Genomic DNA, 21,901 nt, shown 5'->3' with positions numbered 1-21,901 from the left:
TTACTTGAGAGCATGATAGCTTAAGGTTTTTCTTTACAGTCACACTTAAAGTAATTGTAATTACAAGACAATAGAGTGATCATGTTCTTGCCTGTGTCACTCAATACCTAGAAATAAAACCTCCTGAAATTTTTTCTCTCTGTAGCAATGCTCAGTTTCTATATTAAGAAATACTACATTCATGAAGGATTAAAATCCACATGATGCCTTTTTGTAGGATTCTTTCTATTGGACTCAATCGTTCTGTAAAAGCAGAGTCAAAATAAGCTCAAGACAATACTCCTCAAACTTGAGCAACATCTGGCCAGGAGACATTTTCTTGTTGGAAACGTCTTCATGTTCTTTCATGCTCTTCCTGGTTTTCTTTTCTGCATCCAGATACCTTTAAAATGTACTTTCCTTACACACATGAAATTTATTTCTAGCAATGAAAAAGTAACAGCAAATCTGATGTTCTAAATGGATAAAAGTAGTTTTCAGGTAGGAACTGAAATGACCTTCCCATAACTACAGACCCAGACAGTTCCTCACTTCCTCACACACAGCATTGCTAAGAATTTGAGCCTATAGAATTTTCCAATCAAAAGCTAATTCAGCTGATAAAACTTTCGAAGAACTCACTGACAGCAAGAGATATTTAATTAACAATACCTTTATAGTTATTGCAATATCACTTTAATACCCTAATCCTACACATTAGCATTTCTTTGGAGTGGAAGTCATAATCCTGAGAAACATCAAGGGCAAAAGAGCTAATTTCCCCTACACTGTTTTCTCTCTCAGGCCCCAAGAAATATTTCTTCAGAGCATACTGGGACTACTGCTCTCACATTTCTCTCACTGCAAACTGTTTACAGGAGAAAGAAACAGGATAAATATGCCTTTGTAATGTCCCCTGAATAAAAACCATAATTTGGTGCACTTGTGTCTAAGACAAAACCCATTTTTAGGTAATAAATGTCTTAATTATGGTTGCAGATCTTCATTGGTCAAATATTCATGAAAGCATGCATGGAATTACAGTGAGCACTCAAATCCACATTCATAGCAGGCTATGTGTGAAATGTGGTGTGTTCCTGAAAAATACCATTTCTTTTTCTAATAGGATACAAAAACTCCGTATGAAGAGGTTTCCCTAAATTAAGCCAAGATTTGAAATCATATATAACAACCCAGATGGAACAAAGTTAAGTGAGAGAGATTTAAGAAGCAATTTTGTAACATTTTACTGATCTATTTTTAATTTCTTTCTTCCTCAATACTAAACATAGCTGATGGTAGTTAATAAAAGTGAATTTGAAATATATCCCAGCCCATAACTGCTTAGGTTACCTGTACTTGACTAAGAGTGTATTTTTTTAAAAAACAAAACAACAGGATATGCAAAAAAATTGCCAGCTGTTAGCAAACACAGTTTAAAGCCAACTGCACTTCAAAATAAAATATCCCTAGTGACTTCTTGATGTAAGCAACCCAGATGTAGCAGCAGCACATGCATTACCAGAATCAAATGGATTTAATAGCCTGTTTAAACTGCTTCATTTACTAATGCTATACTCTTCCTGTAAGGAACAAATAGAATAGGTTAATTTGGGGATTTTTTCTCTATGCTTCTGTGTTACTTATATATGGGTTTTAGTAATCCATAAACCCTTTATGTGTTGAAGTCTATTTTCCTTGCATTGACTTTCAAAGGACTGTAAAATTCAAGGATTAGGACAAGTTACACCAGAGGCAATGCAAAACCATTTTCCTAGCTACTAGTAAGTCCTCATCAAGAGAAAAAAAAAAAAAAGCTATATCAAGGGTTATCACAACTCTTTGATGCAGTCATGGGTTGTATAATACATTCACATAATGCTGCTGTATCAAACACTGTCAGCAGTAAATGACAAAGCCCAACACACTGATTTCCATCACCAGCCTGACACCACTATTGCATGTACGTCTTCATTAATATTGTTTTATTGCCAGTGGCTATTTAAAAAAGAATGCAGGAGAATGTAACATTGCATGTGGATCATTAGCTCTTAGTTACTATTCTAATTCTCTGCACCAGCAAATGAAGTGTAAAAATAGCCTGCAGCCTCTGCCACCTGCTTCCCAGCCACTGTCCAGTGGTTAATATTTGGACTCTTTTTTCATGCAGCTGGTCTTCCACTCAGTGGGAGCCTCACTTTCTGTTCCTGGGGAACCACCATGAAATGTCATTTATCATGGCTATAGAAAAAGCCCTGTGACTTTATTTTTTTTCTCTTCTGTAAATAGAGGAAACAGCTGTGCTTTCTACCTTAACATTATTTAAATATTTAGTGAAGTGGCTGCCTAGTTTTGTCATCATGCAGATCATCAATAATGACACAGGAGAGCACACACTATCTGCCATAAGGACATAATGCCAGTAATTGCATAAAAATGCTAATGCTACAAACACACTTTTGATAACAAATTACTAAATTATCTTGGAATCTGATGGTAGACAGGTTTCTCCATGTCTCCCTTCCTCCCACTCTGGGAAGCCACTAAATGGCTTTAATGTAATTAAGGCTCAGCTCTGTCCAACCATTGTGTAAGCACAGCCCCAAGCCTGCCTGAGCCCCAGCAGAGCTCACTGTTAAATGTGCCAAGTCAGCATAAGTGACCCTAACACGCAGCTACGCCTCTCGCAGTCAAACTGGAAGTGCTGTCTCAGATAACCCAGCAAAGTACAGAAGTAAAAATGTACAGCTCTTCTGTCACACACAGTACACATTTGCTCTCATCTGATTTCTGATGTGGCAGGGGCTGAGCCTCTGCACAAATTGCTGCCATGTGTAAGAAACTGTATTATCAGGTGCCTTTTTCCTAAGCTCTTCATACTTCTTCAGTTTGTACAGAGAAGAAAAAATATTGCAAAGGCTACAAATTGCATACAAGAGGAATATGACATTGTTTTTCATGTGAAACAGAACACACCACTTCTGTCCTTGAGTACCTGGATTTTTTTTTAGGCCTACATGAAATGCTCTGTGCAAGAGAACATCATTTATTGATATCATTAAAGATGTAACAATTGGGTTCTTCCCCAATACTCTCGTGTCATTTTTGTCAGGAAACAAAATAATGACCTGGATTGCTGAAGTAGCATTTTAAGTCTTTCCTTGATCTTCCCTGCTGCCCATGTAATTTGAATATAAACATGTGATTATGAAGGACGTGCTCAGTCTGCAGGTATAGTAAATTTAAAATGCTTTTAATTAGCTACATGACTTAATTGTTATTACAGGAACACCACATATTTTGGTTGGACTTTCTAATAGCTCTTTTACTAAAATCCTTGTTGGGGGGAATGTTAAAAGATCTATTTTTGACAAGCTATCGAACTTTGGAGTGAACCTTTTTTTTGTGGAAAGATTTTCAGCAATAATAAAAAATGTGTTAAAATCCTTTGTTCAGTTTCACAGTGCAGTGTTTTTTAAATTGGGAAAAATTACAAAAATTAATTTCCAATGTTGCTTTTAACTAAAAAAAAGCATTTTAAAGTGCTTTTTGAGCAGTTTTCCCTATTAAAACATGAAAAATTTTCTTTAGCTGTTTCCATATATTCTCTTTGTAATTTACAAGTTGACTCATATATGTGCAGACATACACAAATACGCGTGACTCAAGAACTGAACAAATGTAGAAGCAACTATGAGAAGATGAGCAGAAAGGACAATTTATCTCTCCCAGCTATTTGCATCCTCTGAGTCAGTTGTCCTGCATGACCCCAAGCAAGCTGAGCTTCTTGCTGAGGGTGTCTGAGGTATTACTTGGAACAGAGGTGATTGTAAAACATCAGGAGCAGATGGGCTGCAGAGATTGCATGCAACCTGTGAAGACACCTGGTTGAATCCGGTATTTAGGAAAACAGGACAGTTTTAGGATAGATGAGAAACTGACATGCAGAAGGAAATTATTTGAGATCTGTGAAGTTGAGAAAGGTCTGAGGAAAACCGGACAGTTAATAACAGACAATGCTGCCTTTGCCTCTCTGGCACACTTGTGATTTCACACTGTTCACATCTGGAGTTTCTCACTCTCCCTTTCCTGCCTCTTGGTTCACCTTCCCTTAGAGCTCAGGGAACTGCAGCAGCCAGGGCCCAGTCATACTAACCACGCACTTCAGTATTAGATATTCTAGTATTTCTACTCCGTAACCCCTTCATGTGAAATAATCCTGTGACTTCTAAATCATGTCCCCAGGAGTCAAGATTTACAGGAAAACCTGTTTTCATCCCATAATCTCTGATTTCAGCTACGGGACTAAACACAACCTAGTCATGCTTAGTTCCCTTCCCCAGCAAAAAGATATTCCTGCTAGTATTATTGTTTCAATAATAATGAAACAATTGCTTCAGTTGCAATATTACACAGCAAGATTACTGTAAAAATATTATTCACACACCATATGAAAACATAACCTTATCTTACAGTTACTCCTAGATTTTAATATAATCATAATTCTAACTTTGTGCTGCCTATATTAAAGAAAGATAGTTCAGTGAACTGCAAAAAAATTACTGTATTTTTCTGAAAATTCCTTAGTATAATTTTTTCTCAAATGAATGAATTCTAAAGGTTTAAAGAGTTGAATATGCATTAAAAAAAAAACCAACCCAAACCAACCAAAAAAACTCAAAGCAAACAACCAAATACACAAAACAAAATCCAAACATATTCCAGAGCATAAAACTTCCTTTGTAAGGAAGAGGATTTTTTTCCATATTTCAGAATTTTTACAGATTGCAGAGATCCTGTCACCTCAAAACCTACAGAATAAACAAAGAACCTCCAGCTTGGTTTTTATCAGTCAAAAAACCAAATACCTTCCTTGCTCCTTATTCAACACAGGACTAAATGATGTCAGAGCAAGGTGATATGTACTGTACAAATCAAACTACTGTTCTAAACCTGCAAGTCTAAATAAAATCTGTAGGTTTAAAAGAAAACTATTCAATGATATTTACTGCTACCAAATACAGGACATTAAGAACTGAGGTTTTATGCTCACAACCAGAGAATTCTGGTTTTCCCCTTGCTACAAGTGGGCATAGTGAAAGTCTATCTTTTACAAAATAAGTGTCATATCATATAACAGGACCACACTAAGACTACAAAAGTCAAGCAATAACTCAGTCTCTTGCAAAGCACCAATGGGTGTAGTGTAAACAGCAGGTGTCATCTGCCAGCCAGTGAGGTGGCAGGAGGGGATTCCTTTAGGGAGATACTGCAGGAACCACAAGTATCACTACACATATGTTTTTTAACCTGCACCAATAATCTCACTACATATTTGGTTTACATGTCTAAAAAAAAACAAGAGCTAAAGCATCTACAGAATCTTGTCATCTATACTTACCACATGTCAAGGCAGGTGGAATATTCTGTTGATCCCAGAAGGACATCTGGAGGCCTGTACCATAGGGTTACCACTTCATTGGAATACGTATGACTAGGAACTGATTTAGCTCTTGCAAGACCTGTGGGGTAAACACAAATAAATCAATATAAACAAAGTGAAGAAATAGTTTGCTGTACAGTTACAATCTAAAAGGATATATGAGCACCTGTCACGTAATGGGACAGCATGTTGCAAGAGTATTTTTCTTCTAGAACTGGAGTATATTACTTAATGGTAGCATCTATCATTAAGTACCTGGCTAAACAGAGTTGTAAATACTATGAAGGGATAATAAAATATGCTTTTCATCATGACAACCACAAGCCCAGGAGAGATGCAAAGATGTACTGTGGTACACCTAAATAAAAGACAAATAAACAAAGATTTTAATTGCCATTAACTGCTCATCCTCAGGCATCAATATTCTTCCATTTCAATGTTACTTAGAAAAAGAAAATGAAAAGGAAACTGCCAGACAAATGGTGCCACAGATGAGATTTGGCCTTTTAGGGAAGCCTAAGGAAACCTTCCACAGCTTACACTGCCCAAAGCCCAGCCTGCTTATTCAAGTTTACGTTTGAAAGCTGTAGACACACTTACACGTTACCATTCAAATAAATATTAATATTGCAGTAATACAGCAGAAAATGGTATGTGAAGAATTCCTTTCTCTCAAGAATTGTGTATTGGCAGTGCTCCAATTTCAGAAATAATTTCAATGAATCTGTGGCCTACTAAAGATATAATATTTACAATGTTGTCTTTTAAGCTTGTCAGTCATTTAAAATAATTCACATTACTGCACAATCTATGTAGAGATCATCATATGCTAAACCCAGAAGTTTACAAGTATATTTCTCCTATAGAGGACTCTCTCCTCCAGAAAATGGAAAAAGATCTTCAGGGCTAAGGTGATTATTCCTATCATGGGCCTGCAAACGCTTTTTCCAAATTATCTGATCCTAGCTACTACCTTGAGAACATCCACTCCCTTGCTGGGAACACTGGACACGCACAAGTAATGGAAATCAGGAGAATGCAGCACTGGGTGCTTTTTTGTGTCTTCCTGAACTACTGATTTTCCTTTCAGAAAACAAACGGAATTACTACAACAGAAGGTCATGTTTTACACCTTACAGAAACAAAGAAGCAAAGTCATACACTCAGGAAGAAATAAGCAACATGAGAATTCCCAAAAGAGATGAGAGTCCTTTGCCCCTTTATTCTTAATACACTGGTAAAGCTATTTAAGAACATTTACTCTCAGTGAATATATCTCCATAGCAATGATGGCCAATCTTGCCAACAGATTGCACTACCAGCTGATTATAGCAATTACACCAGTGTAGGGGAATAATTTGAATTGTATGCCATGATTTCTTCTTTTAAAAATTACATTTGAAGCATGAATATCTATTTTTTAAGTTTTCAGTCCTCCATTTCTTTAAGGTTTGTGCACCTGTCCATCAGCTTGACGAACAATCTGGCTTAAAAAGACAACCCAGGGTTGGCCAGGTACAGCCCCAAAGAGGCCAGAGGAGAGGTCACATCATGTGTTTCACAGTGTCCCTGCCTCCAGATTAATGTTTTTGCTTCTAGGAAACCAGAAACCACCAAAAGCTCTAAGTGGTGAGCAGTTCTTATTCCTGGAACACAGAACCTTTAACAAGCCTGAGTTTCTGTGCATCTATATTCCATGTGACTAAACTGAAACAGCATTCCCTGAAGTTGTGGATATGGACCTACTACTATTAAGCAATATAAAATTATGAAAGGATTTGAGAAGTCTGGATGGTGAATGACTCCATCCTTTTTTGCCTGTCTGAGCCTTCCCCATTAGTCTTGTCTGAGGAAGACTGAATTTGGTTGCAAATTCTAATCTTCTACCAAGTTTTCATAAGAGAAGAGGCATAACCAAGCAGGGGAAAGGCTTCTTGAAGAAGCCAACAACATCATGTATTTTGGGGAAAATTGTCAAAAAACTTTAGAGCTTGTGGAATCACAAACTCAGATTTCCGTGACACAAAACTGTTGATCCACACATTCCAGAAATCTCCCGTGTAGAGAGGAATAAGTACCCAACTTGCCATATCAGAAATCATGTTGCAAATAATAACACAATAACCATGCTTGCTGGCCGGCTTCTGCCACTTTACTGACCAGGATGGAGCTTTGCAAGTGCTACAGTCAGCCCAAGCACATTTTTCCTCCTCTCCTGTGACTGTTCAGTGTAGAACCAGTCCTCCCCTCCTGGGAATGGAGTGGGAATGCCACTCATGCTGTTTCCTCAGTATACTGCTTCTAGATCTCCTCTACCTCGAATCAATTCCAGGTTAATGAAAACCCATCTGATTTTCAAAGAATGGCCCTTTTGGGCTAGTCCCAGCCTGTTGGAAAACCAAATGTTTTTCTTTAATCCATTCTTCACTCCTAAAACACTATGAAAGTTTCATTTGAGGTTAGCTGCTGCACCTGGTTTCTCAGTTATAAGAGGATCATTAATGTTCCTCTGTTTAAACAAAAAAATGTTTAAAAAAATCTTAATTTGTAAAAGCAAGCTGAGGCCATACATTGGTATCAGACAGCACCACCACGTTAAGAGCTATCCTGGTTTGAGTTAAACCATAACAAAAGGCTTATGAGTACAGGTCACACGTTTAAAGTTGCAGCCAATTGGTTCCCTGGTTGGCCACATACACTGCTCTGGAAACTAAATGGAAAAGTGGAAAGCAGGAGTGAACAACCAAGGCAAATACTCACAAAAGCCAAAATTTGGAAGGGGAGAATTTGGCACAGTCCCACTGTTCAATTAGGCACTCACTCCCCTTGTGCAGGACTGACAGGACCTGAATCAGGCTAATGCCTCGGAGGAGCTGCTTTCTCACAGGGAGGGAGCAACCTTTGTTTTTTCTGAATAAAGCTCTGCATAAAGAATGCATTTGCAATAGTGAACACTTTCACTCAAAGACGCAAAATTAACGCAAATGTGTCTCATCGCACATGAGACATGGAAAAAATACTCTCATCTTTCAGATATATTTACATTATAAAAAGAGTGCTATCCAAATACATATGTGAAACACCAACAAGATACTGCATTTCTTGTTTTGATGGTCCAGATGCAAACAGATGACAGTTACTGGGGTTTTTTTCAGATACCCTTCTGCAAGAAAATTTGCTACATATTTTATAACCCTTTGCACATCCAAATATGCTTACTCATGCAAAATTTATTTAAGAACATCCTTCAACTGAAAGAAAACTGAAGGGTAGGATTAATTAGCACAGCATGTTCGATCACTTTCTTTAAGGCTTCCCTGTCTGTTTCCATGGTTACACTACAGGAAGAATGACAATCTCATTTTAAAAAAACAGAGCTTATAGGGAGCCATCAAAACTTCAAACCTTAATGACTCGTGCATAAAAGCCAAAAGGTAAATGGCAGATCACCAGGTGAGTACCCAATATTTACATATTGCTGCCTGAGCCCCCTTTTAGCCTGGGAAGGTGGAGGAAGAACCTCCTGACAAGTAGTGAACTCCCCTCTGATTCGTGTGTCTTACAAAAGATAAAAGGTCAATACACGTCCTGCTGTTGGAGCCCTGTTCTGAGAGAAGGAATCCAAGCATAAGGCCCAGTTATTAAAAATAAGGTCGTGTCAGACACATTGGGGAATTTGTGTGTAATTATGGGAAGGACATACACTCTTTAATGTTCTTCAGACACTGACATCTATGACCATTATTTATCCAAAATGAAAGAAGAAACCATTCTGATGCATTACATACGGCCAGACTTGCATCTAGCTGCAGTGTGACACAAACCACAACTTAATTTTAACTCATTCATTAAACAACAGCTCAGGATACCCTGGGAAGCCTTGTATTTAAAATACAGAGTGAATGATCTATGGCTATGTATGTTTATGTCTTTAACGCAGAAAATCCCCTGCTGCCTCCTATTCTGAACTTAAAAAAAAAAAATAAAAGGAAGAAATTTTTTTCCCTTGGTAAACACAATTGTCTCTACTTCTGGCTGTATCTTAGACTCAGAGGATGTATCTGATTTTACCTAGGACCGGTTATTGACAAAACATATTGCACTGATTCATCACTGTAATTTTTAAATTGTATTTGGCTTTTACAAGAGGCTGTAGCTACATCCAGACTCAAGACCTATCCAATACACACATCTTTGGCTACGCGAGCACAAATATTAATATTTGATATCTCTCTAGCTGCAGGATAGCTTTCTAGCCAACTTCATATGACAAGCGGGAAGCCTTTGTTCACAGCAAATATGCTTCTGCAAATGAGAAAACAAGTCACGTCTGCAAAAACAAAGGCTTATCAACCATGTGCATGGTTTCCCTTTCTATTATACTTAAAATGTGTTGAGCAGTTTATTATTTTGATTTAGCTATATTTAAAAGGGCTCTAGCAAGCATACTAAAAAATAAAATGGTTTTCTTGTTGCTTTTCCTTGATTCAGATTCTTGATGTGCTTCCTTTTCTAGCTTCCTGTTTTGTTTATTTAACAATTACTTAGTTTGAGGTAAATGGCTTATTGAACCATAACTGTGAGTCAGTAATCATATTAAAATTTTGTTAATGTATTCTGTTGTAGATCATGAACTGTCAACTTAACCTATTTACTCAGCTACTTGCTTTCCAGCAGAAGCACATTTATTCAGTGAACACCTGAGTGACAACAAAAAACAAAAAAGTAAAATGGGTGGAGACACTGACACTGCTTCAGTGAAGCAGTCAGCACTCTAACCCAGAAGCCAGCTCTTGGCAATCAAAAGTGTCCTGCAGCTTTTAGGTCCCTCTGCTGTTTATCTGAATGCATCTGTCTCCAATATGCAACTTTACATCTGAGTTAAATTCCTCTCAAATAAGATAAATTACCTACAATATCCTATGTCCTGGTCCTAATATAGCCATTAGCTTATGATAGTGCTGTTCATTTATAAAAGTTACTATCAGGGAGAGACTAATTAGGATCTTAATTAGTATTCCCCAAATGCACTTGAGCAATGACTAGTCTTCCAAACTGGAGTGCAGGAGTCAGTTTTCAAGAGACAGAGAGAAGTAAGTAAGACAAAAGATGTGTGCCCCTCAGTCTGTCTGGTTTTTCCAGCTGTTATCAGCTGTTCTAATAAAAGATTATTTTTCCCTCCAGGTCTTATCTCATGTATGTCTTCACACAATCACTTACAGTAACACAGATGATAATTATTCTAGTCTGTGAATAGACTCAACTGTCAGTTGACAAACACAAGTTACAGAATGGGGAGACACAGAAATAGTTTTCCTGCTACCAGAATGAATGACTCTAGCACTCATGAAAAGTGTTTGTCTCTTTCCAACAAATCCACATCATCTTTTTCATTACAACCTCTGTCCTCTGCCCCCTGTGCCACCCAAAGGATCACAGGGAATAGAAAAGAGAGTTACAAGAAAGAGCTCAGCTCTTGGCTGTTTATTATAAGATTCCTTTGGTTAATTTGTTTGAAAGCTATCATAGCTATAAAGCTGTTTATTTCTTTGCTTTAAAATCCTTATAAATAATTTCTGGTATGTTTTGAAAAAAGCACACTGATTTTGAACATGTATGATGACTGACAAATTTATTCATTGTCTATAAGCAGGAAAAACCACACTAAAAACTGGGTACTATGCAAAAAGCAGTACAGAAATACAAAAGAAGTATACACTTTTGACACCAGGAAAATGTATCTACCCCCACAGCATTCTGGATCAGCATGAATATGTTCAAAGTGCCTCTGCTAGTCTGGAGGTAGAAAAGTAACAGTGTGGCCAGGAATAAAAAAAGGAAACAAACTGCATCAACATTATAAACATTCACACAGATGTAAAAGCTAACAGGACTCAAGGATAGTAAGAAATTTCACATCAAAGATAACTTCTGCTTTACAGAAAAGATCTGGATTCCTTATGGACATGGTATACATGCCCACAATAGCCTTAACAGCTGATTGATTTAAATCTTGCTTTCCAGATTCTGGATTTTTTCTTAACTATTTGTTGTTTCACAAGAAGTCTATGAGAAGATGATGCCCCCTACTCCTCTAAATGTCCCAGCAGGAACACACCACTTTGCTAATAAGGCTGTAAGTGAAAATATCAGACTTACTCATTCCACAGTGAAGTTATTGGGTTTGAAGCAAAGAGTTAACAATTGCTGAACAGATGGCTTTAAATTGGGAAGACCTGCAGAGTGCAGGGAGGAAATTCTAGAAAGACAAACAGGCAGAAAATAATTCTTCACTGAAAATGAGAGCTAACGCATCTCAGGATATTTTAACATTCCTTGGGAAAAGAGAAAACAGGGAAGCAGCTATGAATGAATGAGCCTAATCAATACTGGACAATTACTTGTGTAATACTAATAATTTATATGAGGAATTTTAAGACATAACTAATGAACTTGCTGAAGACAAGAAAGGTAACAGACCACTTTGACAAAGTTTTGAGGTATAAATACTTCATTGCCATTAGGATTTTCCCCTAACAAATCAAAGGAATCCAGAAAACAGGAAAAAAAAGAGACTCAGGAGAACAGTGTTGTATGGAGACAAATTTTGAGCTATGGATGTCCTATTTGGTGAAGTATAATAGTTCATCAAGCACCAAACACAGAAGCTAACAACCTACTGCAGGCTATTGTGTTTGATGCTAACAATTTACTGTGATCTCTACCTTTACAACTAAAAGCAGGACTGCAAGGGTCATTTCTGGATTACTCCATCTGGCATTCAAGTAGAAATGAACCAACCCTTTTCAACTGGTACCTGGATAACTTATCATTTGAGAGGTACTTGACGTATGGCATGAGACAGGTTAAATACAACACAGCAATAAAGAAATAAATATGCTTCTTCTGTGCTCTCCAAGACTAATCTTTTTTAGAAAATCATCACATAGACAAACTGCCTCCCCCTCTACTCAGGTGCAAAGAGGACTGAACACATACCAGATGCAAGTCAGTTGTATACAGGGGCATCAGTACCATTTAAATCCTTCTGGTTTCATGCCGTATTAAACCTGACAACTGAAGAACTGTTTAATAAGCAAAATTTGGTGCTACTGTAGGGATTCACAGTCATCCAAATAGAAACATAGAAGATAAGTTTCACTGACAGTTTTATGTTCAAACATCTAATCCCAGTTGCTTACCCTCAGTTAATTTTGTTTCTTAACTGACCGTACCACACTGGCAGTGACAAGGTGATGCCACGTACTGCTCTCTCCACCTCTTGGAGGGGTCCACAACTCAATGAAGTGAACCCATGCAGTGCTGGACACAAGGCAACAACAGTAGCATGGTTACTGGGATGTTACTCTGTGGAGTGATTTATTCCAGTGGGATCAGTTTTGCTGATCCATCATTTCCTATCTAGCTGTAAAATATCTGGAGAACTTTGATGAAGAGCATATATCAAGTCATGGTCAGCTATTAAAAGCCTAATCAAGTCGCTGCAAATTTATTTGAACTTGTCTAGGATAAGTAGTTTAACAAGAACAGGGCTACATGGAAAACAAGTATTTGGACAGTATTAGCATCTATAGACAAACAGTGTTTTTGAAAATCAGATCTAACAAGTATTTTATTTATAAATCAAGCAGTGCTGCCATTTGACATTACCCTGAAGGAGTGGAATCTGTGGATCTGAAAAACTGTCACCCTATGGGTGCTGAAACCACCAATTCTTACAATACAAGGCCCGACTTATGTATAAAAAACACAATTCCATGGCTAGTATCCACCAGATCCTGGCCCCTGTGCTGCAGAGCCAGTGCAAGTGGGTTTGATGTGCCTCCTTTTCCAGCCAAGGTGTCACCTGAGCACACATTCCTGTGCTGCAGAACACAGCTGCCTTTGGTGCCTCATCCAGCCTCAGCTTACAAACCATGGCTGCCCTGCCTGGCACAAACAGTTCTCTAGAGCTCATGGAGTTTAATCCAGCCTGCTTCCAGTACCTGAGCCAGACTATTTATAGAAAAGACAAATATTTAGCTGACTTTTGTCATTGCTACAATGTGATACCTCACAACTTACATATTCCCTTACTAGGTAAAACACTGTCTTGGAGTTCTACCAAAGAACTCCAGTACATTTTGCATGTGTTATCACATTAGTATATACATTCACATACTAGGTAACACCCACAGCATCTAAAGTGACATTGGACTGCACAGGCTGAAGTCAGAGAAAAATTATCTGAAAACAGATGTTGGTGCAAAATTAACAAAACTGAAAAAAATTTTTCAATTATATAAAAGCTTTTTTAAATACAGAGAACAAAATAACTAAAAAAACCTTGAAGATTCCACTAATTTTCAAAACTGTTTTCACCTTGTTTTCAAGAGTGAAGCCATTAAGAAAATCTGTACAAGCATTGTTGCTTCTGTAAAGCAATATTATAATGCAACATCTAACAAGAGAAATCTCTTGAGTCTCAGATTCACCTGTTCAATTGAATTGCTCCTCAAAACTCATTTAATATGTATGTCATCTTAAATTATCTGAATCACAAATCTTAGAAGAAAAGTTTTATGTGAGAGACATTCCAATATGCTTAGGTCTAAATGATTATTTGACTTTGCATCAATAATAAGGCATCCATATTCCTGCAGAGCCACCTAATCAGTTCTTAATACAATTTTGTCAAAGAAAAGGCAGAAATGGAAACAGACAATTTCATTTATAAAAAACTTACATTAGAAGGGTATTAAGGCTATTCCTTAACAGTACCGTTCTGGAAATACGTAGTTAAGAAACAACTGCTCCTAATGCTGCATCTTTCTCTGAAGTGATAATGAACACTAAAATCCCCCTGCCAGAATGGAAAAGCTGGAGCTATACTACAACCCAATCTAGTCCTTCATGTACACATGTAAGCCTAGCAAGTCAGTAGAACTACAACACCCTGTATTGTAACTAATAAAACAAGTGAAAATTTGTTTGCACTGAAATCAGGCCATTTTTTATCTATTCTTTCATTTAACTTGAGGACAATGGATGTACTTTTAAATGCAGTGCTCAATAAAAATCACCTGTAGATTGCAAGCAAAGGATCTCTAATAGTATTTTGACCCCTGACAAAATACTACCTGCCATACTGTTATTGAAGCATTCCATGCTTTATTTAAACCATTCACTCTATCAAGTTTGCATGTATGAATCAATTGTTAGCAAGCATTTCTCATTTAGTATCACATCCTGCAACCTGTGTAGCAAAGCTGGTGGTAATCCTGAGCACTGTAAAACAGAATGGGCAAAGAATTGCCAGCATTAGGCATCTCTGTTTATAAAATACATTTCAGTGATTGGCTACCTTTTTTCTTATCCCTCCCCCCACCCTTTTTTTATTTAGTTAGTTTTTTTCTAAGGTCTACAGACAGGTCAGAGCTGAACCAAATTTCCAGCCTGCTTCAAAAGTCCAGAAATAACTTAAAAAACATAGCAATGACATATACTTAAAAGAAAATATAGCCACAAGAGCAAATAAATTCAATGCCTGAGTGACTTTAAAATTGCTGCAATAAGAAGGATATTAATATGTTCATGGCCGTGGGTGGGAATAAAAGAGATTACATTTGAAAATCTCCTCCTACCTTATTTCCAATGACCACACCAAAAAAATTGGTGTACAGTTTGACGTATTATGAGCCATAAAAGCCAAAGGTGGCACATCTGACCTCGGAGAAGAGCTTGAGGACCTCTAACAAGGTGAAGATCTAACCTGCCATTCTCCCTACCATGTAAATCAAAAGTTACTCAGCACCATTTTCTCCCCATGCAAAGTGGTTGTTAATGTTCCCACATCACCCAGACATAAAGCTGCTGGTTCCTGATCTCCCACTTTTAAGTTTTTTAACTTTGGGTCTTTCAAACTATAAGACCAAAAGGTCAACCGAATTTTGGTTATTTGTAATATACATAAGGGTAGATACTCAGAGTTATCATTTATTTGTATAGTTTTTGAAATGGAAATTGCTGGAGAAGTGTTAAGTATTGCTAAGACAAGCACTGCCTGATCACTTCTGGCTATCATCAAGGCTAACTGATGCAGGGGAAACTCTCATCTTTATGCAGGTAGCCCTGCAAGCATGATTTTAATTTATATCAGGACAAATTATGCATCTATGAATATATTAATACAACCAGCACTGTGTCTTTCAGAAAGAATGAAAAAACTCATGCATAAATTATTAAGAACTACATAGATATAAGGTGACTGTGTTGCAGAAAGGTAAGGTTTTAAACTGTCTGGGACAAAACAAATGATGTTATAAATTACAGAGCCATCGTTTCTTTAAAATGCAATCTCAATTATGGAATTATTTCAGACCATGTTAAAGGCACATTTCTCTTAATGACCTGCCAGTTCTGTTCATGTTAATCTTTTTCTTTGCATATCAATATTTTTGTTCTGACTGATGATGAATTTTTTCTTCCTTAATCCACACCTTTCCCAGTTAACCTTTCATATCTACAGAGCTGATTATTTCCTGTGTGAAATAAATCTGCATAACTATTAACACACTAATGACATTAAAATAATTTTAAAACTTGGCATAATTTTCTCACTATATAATGCAGTATGTTCTCTTAAATAAGGAAACATAAAACAAAATCATAATCAGACCAAGAAATCATAATCAGACCAAGAAAGCAAAGATAGAGAGTACTATTGGAGCTACCTGGAGGCCTATATTCAAAAGCTCTATCATGAGCAGTACCTTCTTCTGTAGTATTTTTTCCCTGTAACTGTTGTAACAGAAACAAGCAAAGAAGCTTCAAAACAATAAAGTTTTAATGCAAGTTTGATATTTTAAATACAGGCACTCGTAACCATGATAATCAAAAGGACATGGACTAAGGCTATGACAGAAGCAAGAGGTGTAGGAAGATAAAATGTTCTCATATAAAACTGAGAGAACACCATCACATGACTGAACAAGGCTTTTTTCAAATAAAACAATATTTGTTTTAAATACATCTACAGATTCAGATGGATGGATGGATGGATGGATGGATGGATGGATCTCTTTAGTACAGCCAGCAGGTCACAGTTCTCCATGTCTTCTGTGCCATTGTCACATAACAGTCTAGTTCACACTTAGGTGGGCAATAAAACGCAGTAAAAAAAAAGATTCTCATAATAACACAGCACTGAGCAGCTGCAGTGCAGATGACATCCAAATCCCATGTTCTTCTTAAGTACAAAACACTGAAACAGATTTTTCATTGCCGTTGTTTTAATGGTGTCATAACCAACTTCCTTTATTACCCTTAATGGATAATTAAGATGCTTTCCTCCTATTTAAAGCCTTGATATAACTCTCACTTGTAACAATAGAGAATTGGATTGAACCCTAAGTAATCTGAGATGTGTTTAACAGGGGACCCATTCAGTGAGTCACACCAATCTCCAGGTCCTTTATGCTTTTTAAAAAATAAAACATTTTCCTTTTCAGTCAATAATCCTATACAGTGCTTCTCAGTGGGAAGAGCTTAAGTTACAGCATATGCTTTAGTAAAGGCTGAAAAGACTAGTATTTAAAGAATTTTACTTCAATTGTTAAAAAGCAATCAGTGAAGACTGGCACAGACAAAATTTCAGTATGTGGTTCTACTTTGTATTAACAATTGGCAGAGAGAAGTTAAAGTCTTAGTTGAATACAAAAACTCCCTGTAGTTTTTGCAATTGCTGTCTCCAGACAGTAAACCCAAGTCGAATCTATTCTTTCTTCACAGACTATGAAACCTAATTTCTGTCCATAAAGGATTCTTCCTGCATTGACTCTCACATGGTAATTTTTTGTATAGATTTAACTGGTACTTCAATAAAACCATCAGATCTATGAAGCAACTTAGATGGAGATTCATGGTGAGAATGACAAACCAAATAAATAGAAGAAAGAAACATCTCCAGCAGCACTAGACCACACCTTCTCCTACATCTTCACCACTGAAAAAATTCTTTAGCCCAAATGCCAGAAATCAGCACTTTGTACTGCTGTTGTTTGAAATCTTCTGCCATCTACCCATCTCCCTTCCCATTTCACCACAGATCTCAGCTTGACAATGGAAGGTCACAAGCACAGCATATGAAGCCCCTGCTCCTGGGAGGGAAAAGGCAGAAAGCAGCTTTGGCTACTCCCTGACAGCAGCCAATCAGACCATTAGAAACGGAGGAGGAAGGTCTGGGGGTGGAGGGAAAGCCTATCATCCTGGGAAAGCAAAATAAGTAACATGGCAGCCTGCCACAGGTCTCTGGGTGCACAGTGCCCACAGCTTTTGCAGGCTACAACATTTATCTTTCTGCCAAGAAAAAAGATTTGAAGGTGCCGTAGCTATCTATCAGCTCTGCTCCTAAACTCTGGCCTGACTTTGCCTGCATGTAGAAAGTGTGGACAGCAAGGGCTTTTTACCCTGACTCGGTAGCAGGTGACCAAGGCTATTCCAGGACAAACACACACAGTCTGCTCTGCTGCTCCAGCCCCAACTGCCACTGTAAACAGCAATGGCAGCTCCTGCTCTCCATGGAAAATGGGGTGTTTACAGTTCATTACAAAAATAACTGTGCTTTATGAAGACCTGCAAGCTGACTCAGGTTTGAGCAGTTTGGGGTTCTCTTGCCAGGTTCCTACTTTGTTTTTTTCAACTTCCTCACAACATTGTCACTGAAGTCATCTTCATTTCTTGATATTTAATACAACTAGAGTCCTCAAAGAAGCCCATTACTGTCCTTCCTGAGGGGTACAAGAACCAATTCTTCAGATTTCAAAGGCTGTTACCAGAAAGGAACAGGCTGCACCTGGGGTAACAGCAACCTCTCGCAGGAATATGGGAGAGTAATTTCTTTTCTTTCCATGTTCAACTCAGACAGGGTGTAAGAGGGGCCTGTGGACCTATGTTTGGAGTTAGGCGGTTTTCTTTACCAGCAGAAGCCTCTGATAACCAATACCCAGACAGCTTCCAGCCCTTCTCTAGAGCCTGTAGAAGGGCTGCTGTGGAGGGCAGCAGCAGTATTGGGCCAGCTGCCCCAAGGGGTGACCAGGCTGCATCTACAACTCACCTCAAATGGCTGCAATGTTCCTTAGGGTTACTTAAAGCCAGGCGACCAAAGGGAGCCAGCTTACGTAATTAGAGGCACTCTCAGAGGAGTTTTGCTAATGATTTCATCAAGCTTCACTGACAATATAATACCAGCCCTTTGAGCCCAGAGACAACTCCTTGTATCAGCATCTTCAAGAACTGATACTCTGTGGAACATTTACACAGGAATAACATAGCAGTTATCCATGCAAGCAATCTTTTATGCCATTCAACTTTTCCTATGAATTTTATACAGTACATTATAAAGAAACCCTTATGGGATTCTTACTGTGAAGAAAAAAAACCTAATTTTTTTTCAACTTATCAACATCGTCTTGGCAATTTTAACAGTAAGCTGTACAGGAATAACCTTGTCCCTCATGACATACCCCTGTCATGCTCTCCACAGAAAAATCTATATGGAAATGCACGGAAACATCCTCTCTAATACTCAGCTGCAGTTTTAAACTGCAACTCCATTGAGTATAATTCCCTTTATTATAATCCTGAAGTCTCTTTGCTCCTGTTATCTATTATTAATCATTCTATGTGTCTGGAAGGATGCATGGTTGAATCACAGTGACTTGATTATTTCTTTTACTACATCAGAGGGCTTTATATTAACAAAACTCCAAACGCTTAAGGCAGGACTTTCACCATAAAATAGATCTCCTGCAGATCCTTACTCATCCAGAGAGATCCCCAAAGACAACAAAAAGTAGTCAGGAAAAGCTTCAGGGTCAGTGTTATTTGAGAGACTAAATGAAAGATATTTTCATGAAGATGTCATACTGTTTTTTCTCTCCAAAGCCCATTCCCACAGATGAGAAAGAGCAGAAACAAGCATTAAAGCATTAAAATACTAAGTTCCTGATGCTCCTTGTCACTCATCTTGCAACACAAGAATTTGTTGGTAGAGTTACTGCAGTTTGAAGATTTTGTTGGAGGACTAAAATTACCAAGAACTGAGGCACGGATTGGGAGGGAGGGGAAATATCTATGCAAGTTTTTTCTAAATTTTTCAATTTAGAAAATTATCAATCATCAAGTTTTCCTATCCTTGCAAATTATACTCAAGCTAACAATACTTCTAGACCTATTGTTCCATACTTTGTACTTTGCACCTGTGTGCCTGCTATGTAGGTACTTAAACTGTGCAGCTGCCTGCATAGTTTATACACCGTGTCTTGGAGCCATAGCACAGAGAAAAGGCAGTATACATACTAAAAAGAATCACATCCAACTAAAAGATGCAATTACACAGAAGGTTCTTGCACTAACAATAACTGCACAATCCAAAACAGAGACCAAACAGGTCTTCAAACTTCACATTCATCCACTTCATGCAGCTCACTTCTGTTGCAGGTCTAACAGAAGAGATGAAAGGTAAAGGCAGCTGCAGGGAAGATTCACAAAGAAATTCCCTGAGAAACAAACCCCAGAAGCAGGTTGATCATCTCAGATGTGAAGCAGGCCAAGGGTCCTACTAGTGACTTGGCCAGTTTCTCTCACAGACTGAGAAGTGCTTTAACTGTGTCACATGCTAGTCAAGTCTAAATGACCTGATGATATTCTCAGTGCATTGAAAGGTGATGTCACCTCAAAGCTATGTAAATTTTTTTTTTTGAAAATATCTAATTACAAGTATAACTATGTATTTTTCAACCCAGAAAGCATAACTAAAGGGTATGTAAGAGTAATTATGCTATGATCTGATTAAAGGTCCACATTGTTGCCAGAGGTGTCAGAATATTAGATTGCTACTGGATCTTTTCAAAGAATAAGAAACAAGGCACAAAAAGACTAAATCCCTCCTGAAAGTCCCACAAAGAAGACAGGACCCACCTCCTACCTGATTATCATAAGCTATTTAGGGACTTGGTGCTGGAGTTTATTAAGTATGGTAATCTGCATGCAAACAGAACTGATTACCCAATCTTGATTTATATCAGCATATACAATAACTAAATAGCAGTATCTAATAATTAAGAAACAAAAAAAAACAAGCATGGTATTTACTGAGTCACAGAACCACACAAGAAAGAGAATTCGCCTAGTTCAATCTGCTCAAGGCTTAGTCCAGTAAGGGAAGCAAAAAGAGATTTCATAACATCTCTGGGCTGCTCCAGTGCTGAAGTACTTTCATACTGAACATTTCCTTCCTTATAGCCAGTTGTGTTTCAGCTTATGACCATTATCCCTCATCCTCCCACTGTGCACCTCAGTAAGGAGCACCATCATGCTATGCCTCACCATCCTCTTGGTAAACAACTCTTAATGTACCAGGAGACTGCAGAGCTACTCATTTCATTACAGAAGGCAATCCCATGCATCAAACATGATTGACTTAAACTGGCAAACACTTTCTTTGCATCTACAGAAGCTACTTCCAAGAAGCCTCACTCCATTATTTCCTCAGGGATAGTGGTTGACCAAGCTGCAATACTCCAGACCTTTCTTCTTGCCCTTTCAAATGGTTAACACAATAACCCTTCTCCAGTTATTGGGAGCCTCCCTCAATCCACAGTCTTTCAAAGATCACAGAGAGAAGCCTGACAATGACATCAGTTGGCTTTCCCAGTACCCTCAGGGGCATGGTGTGATTCTTGGATTTGTCCTGGGCAGGGCCAGAAGTTGGACTCTATGATGCTTACTGGTCCCTTCCAGCTGAGGAGATTCTATGAACTCACAGAGGTCAAGAAGATATCCAAGATCAGTTATTTTCCACTCATGCCCTTCCTCCCTGAACCACATCTCTGAAAACAAAGGCTGTGAGATCTTATTCATGAAGACCAAGAAAAGGACAGGACAGAGCACCTCAGCCTTATCGGAGTCTGCTTTGACTTCTGCCACTCACCTAGCATGGAACCTAAATTTTCTACAGCCACTACTGCTTTACTCCATCATGCCCTTCCAGAGTTTTACCTTTGCCTCCTCAATACCCTGTTGTTGCCCATCTCCTTCATTACCTTGACACATTTTTCTCCCAGACACTTTACTCACCTCACATAGCTCCTGGGGCCCTTCTCACACCTCAGGCCCTTCTGCCTGTGGCCACCCAGAAGCACCCTCACATAGAGTCAAAGACAATATGTCTGGCACAGCTTGTCTGGTCCTCTGGTCCTTTCACCTGTATTTGCTTCCATACCCCAGATCCTCCTTCCAACCTTTCTTGTAGATGGGTGTCACATTTGCTGACCTCCAATCACCTGGGACCTCCCCAGCTAACCAGGATTGATGATAAATTATGGAGAGTTGCTTGATGGAATATCCTCAATACCCTCAAGTGAATCCCATCTGGACCTACAGACTTGTGAGTGCCTGAGTGGCACAAGAGGTCACTAA

At 38.2% G+C, this 21,901-nt stretch overlaps 1 protein-coding gene across 1 annotated transcript in view; it reads right to left on the bottom strand.

The window, feature by feature from the left end:
- Positions 1 to 21,901, bottom strand: part of CDK14 (cyclin dependent kinase 14) — a gene marked incomplete at its 5' end in the record, with an annotated part of 318,948 nt that overhangs the window by 126,677 nt on the left and 170,370 nt on the right. Inside the window, one exon of the mRNA XM_082290375.1 lies at positions 5,381 to 5,501. Within this exon, the coding sequence (XP_082146501.1) occupies positions 5,381 to 5,501 (121 nt within the window). The remainder of the gene's footprint in view (positions 1 to 5,380; positions 5,502 to 21,901) is intronic.

This window comes from Coloeus monedula (genome assembly GCF_965178545.1).
Source record: "Coloeus monedula genome assembly, chromosome: 1".
Lineage (NCBI taxonomy): Eukaryota > Metazoa > Chordata > Aves > Passeriformes > Corvidae > Coloeus > Coloeus monedula.
The sequence above is the reverse complement of the archived record's forward strand: the minus strand, read 5'-3'. Positions and strand labels throughout refer to the sequence as shown.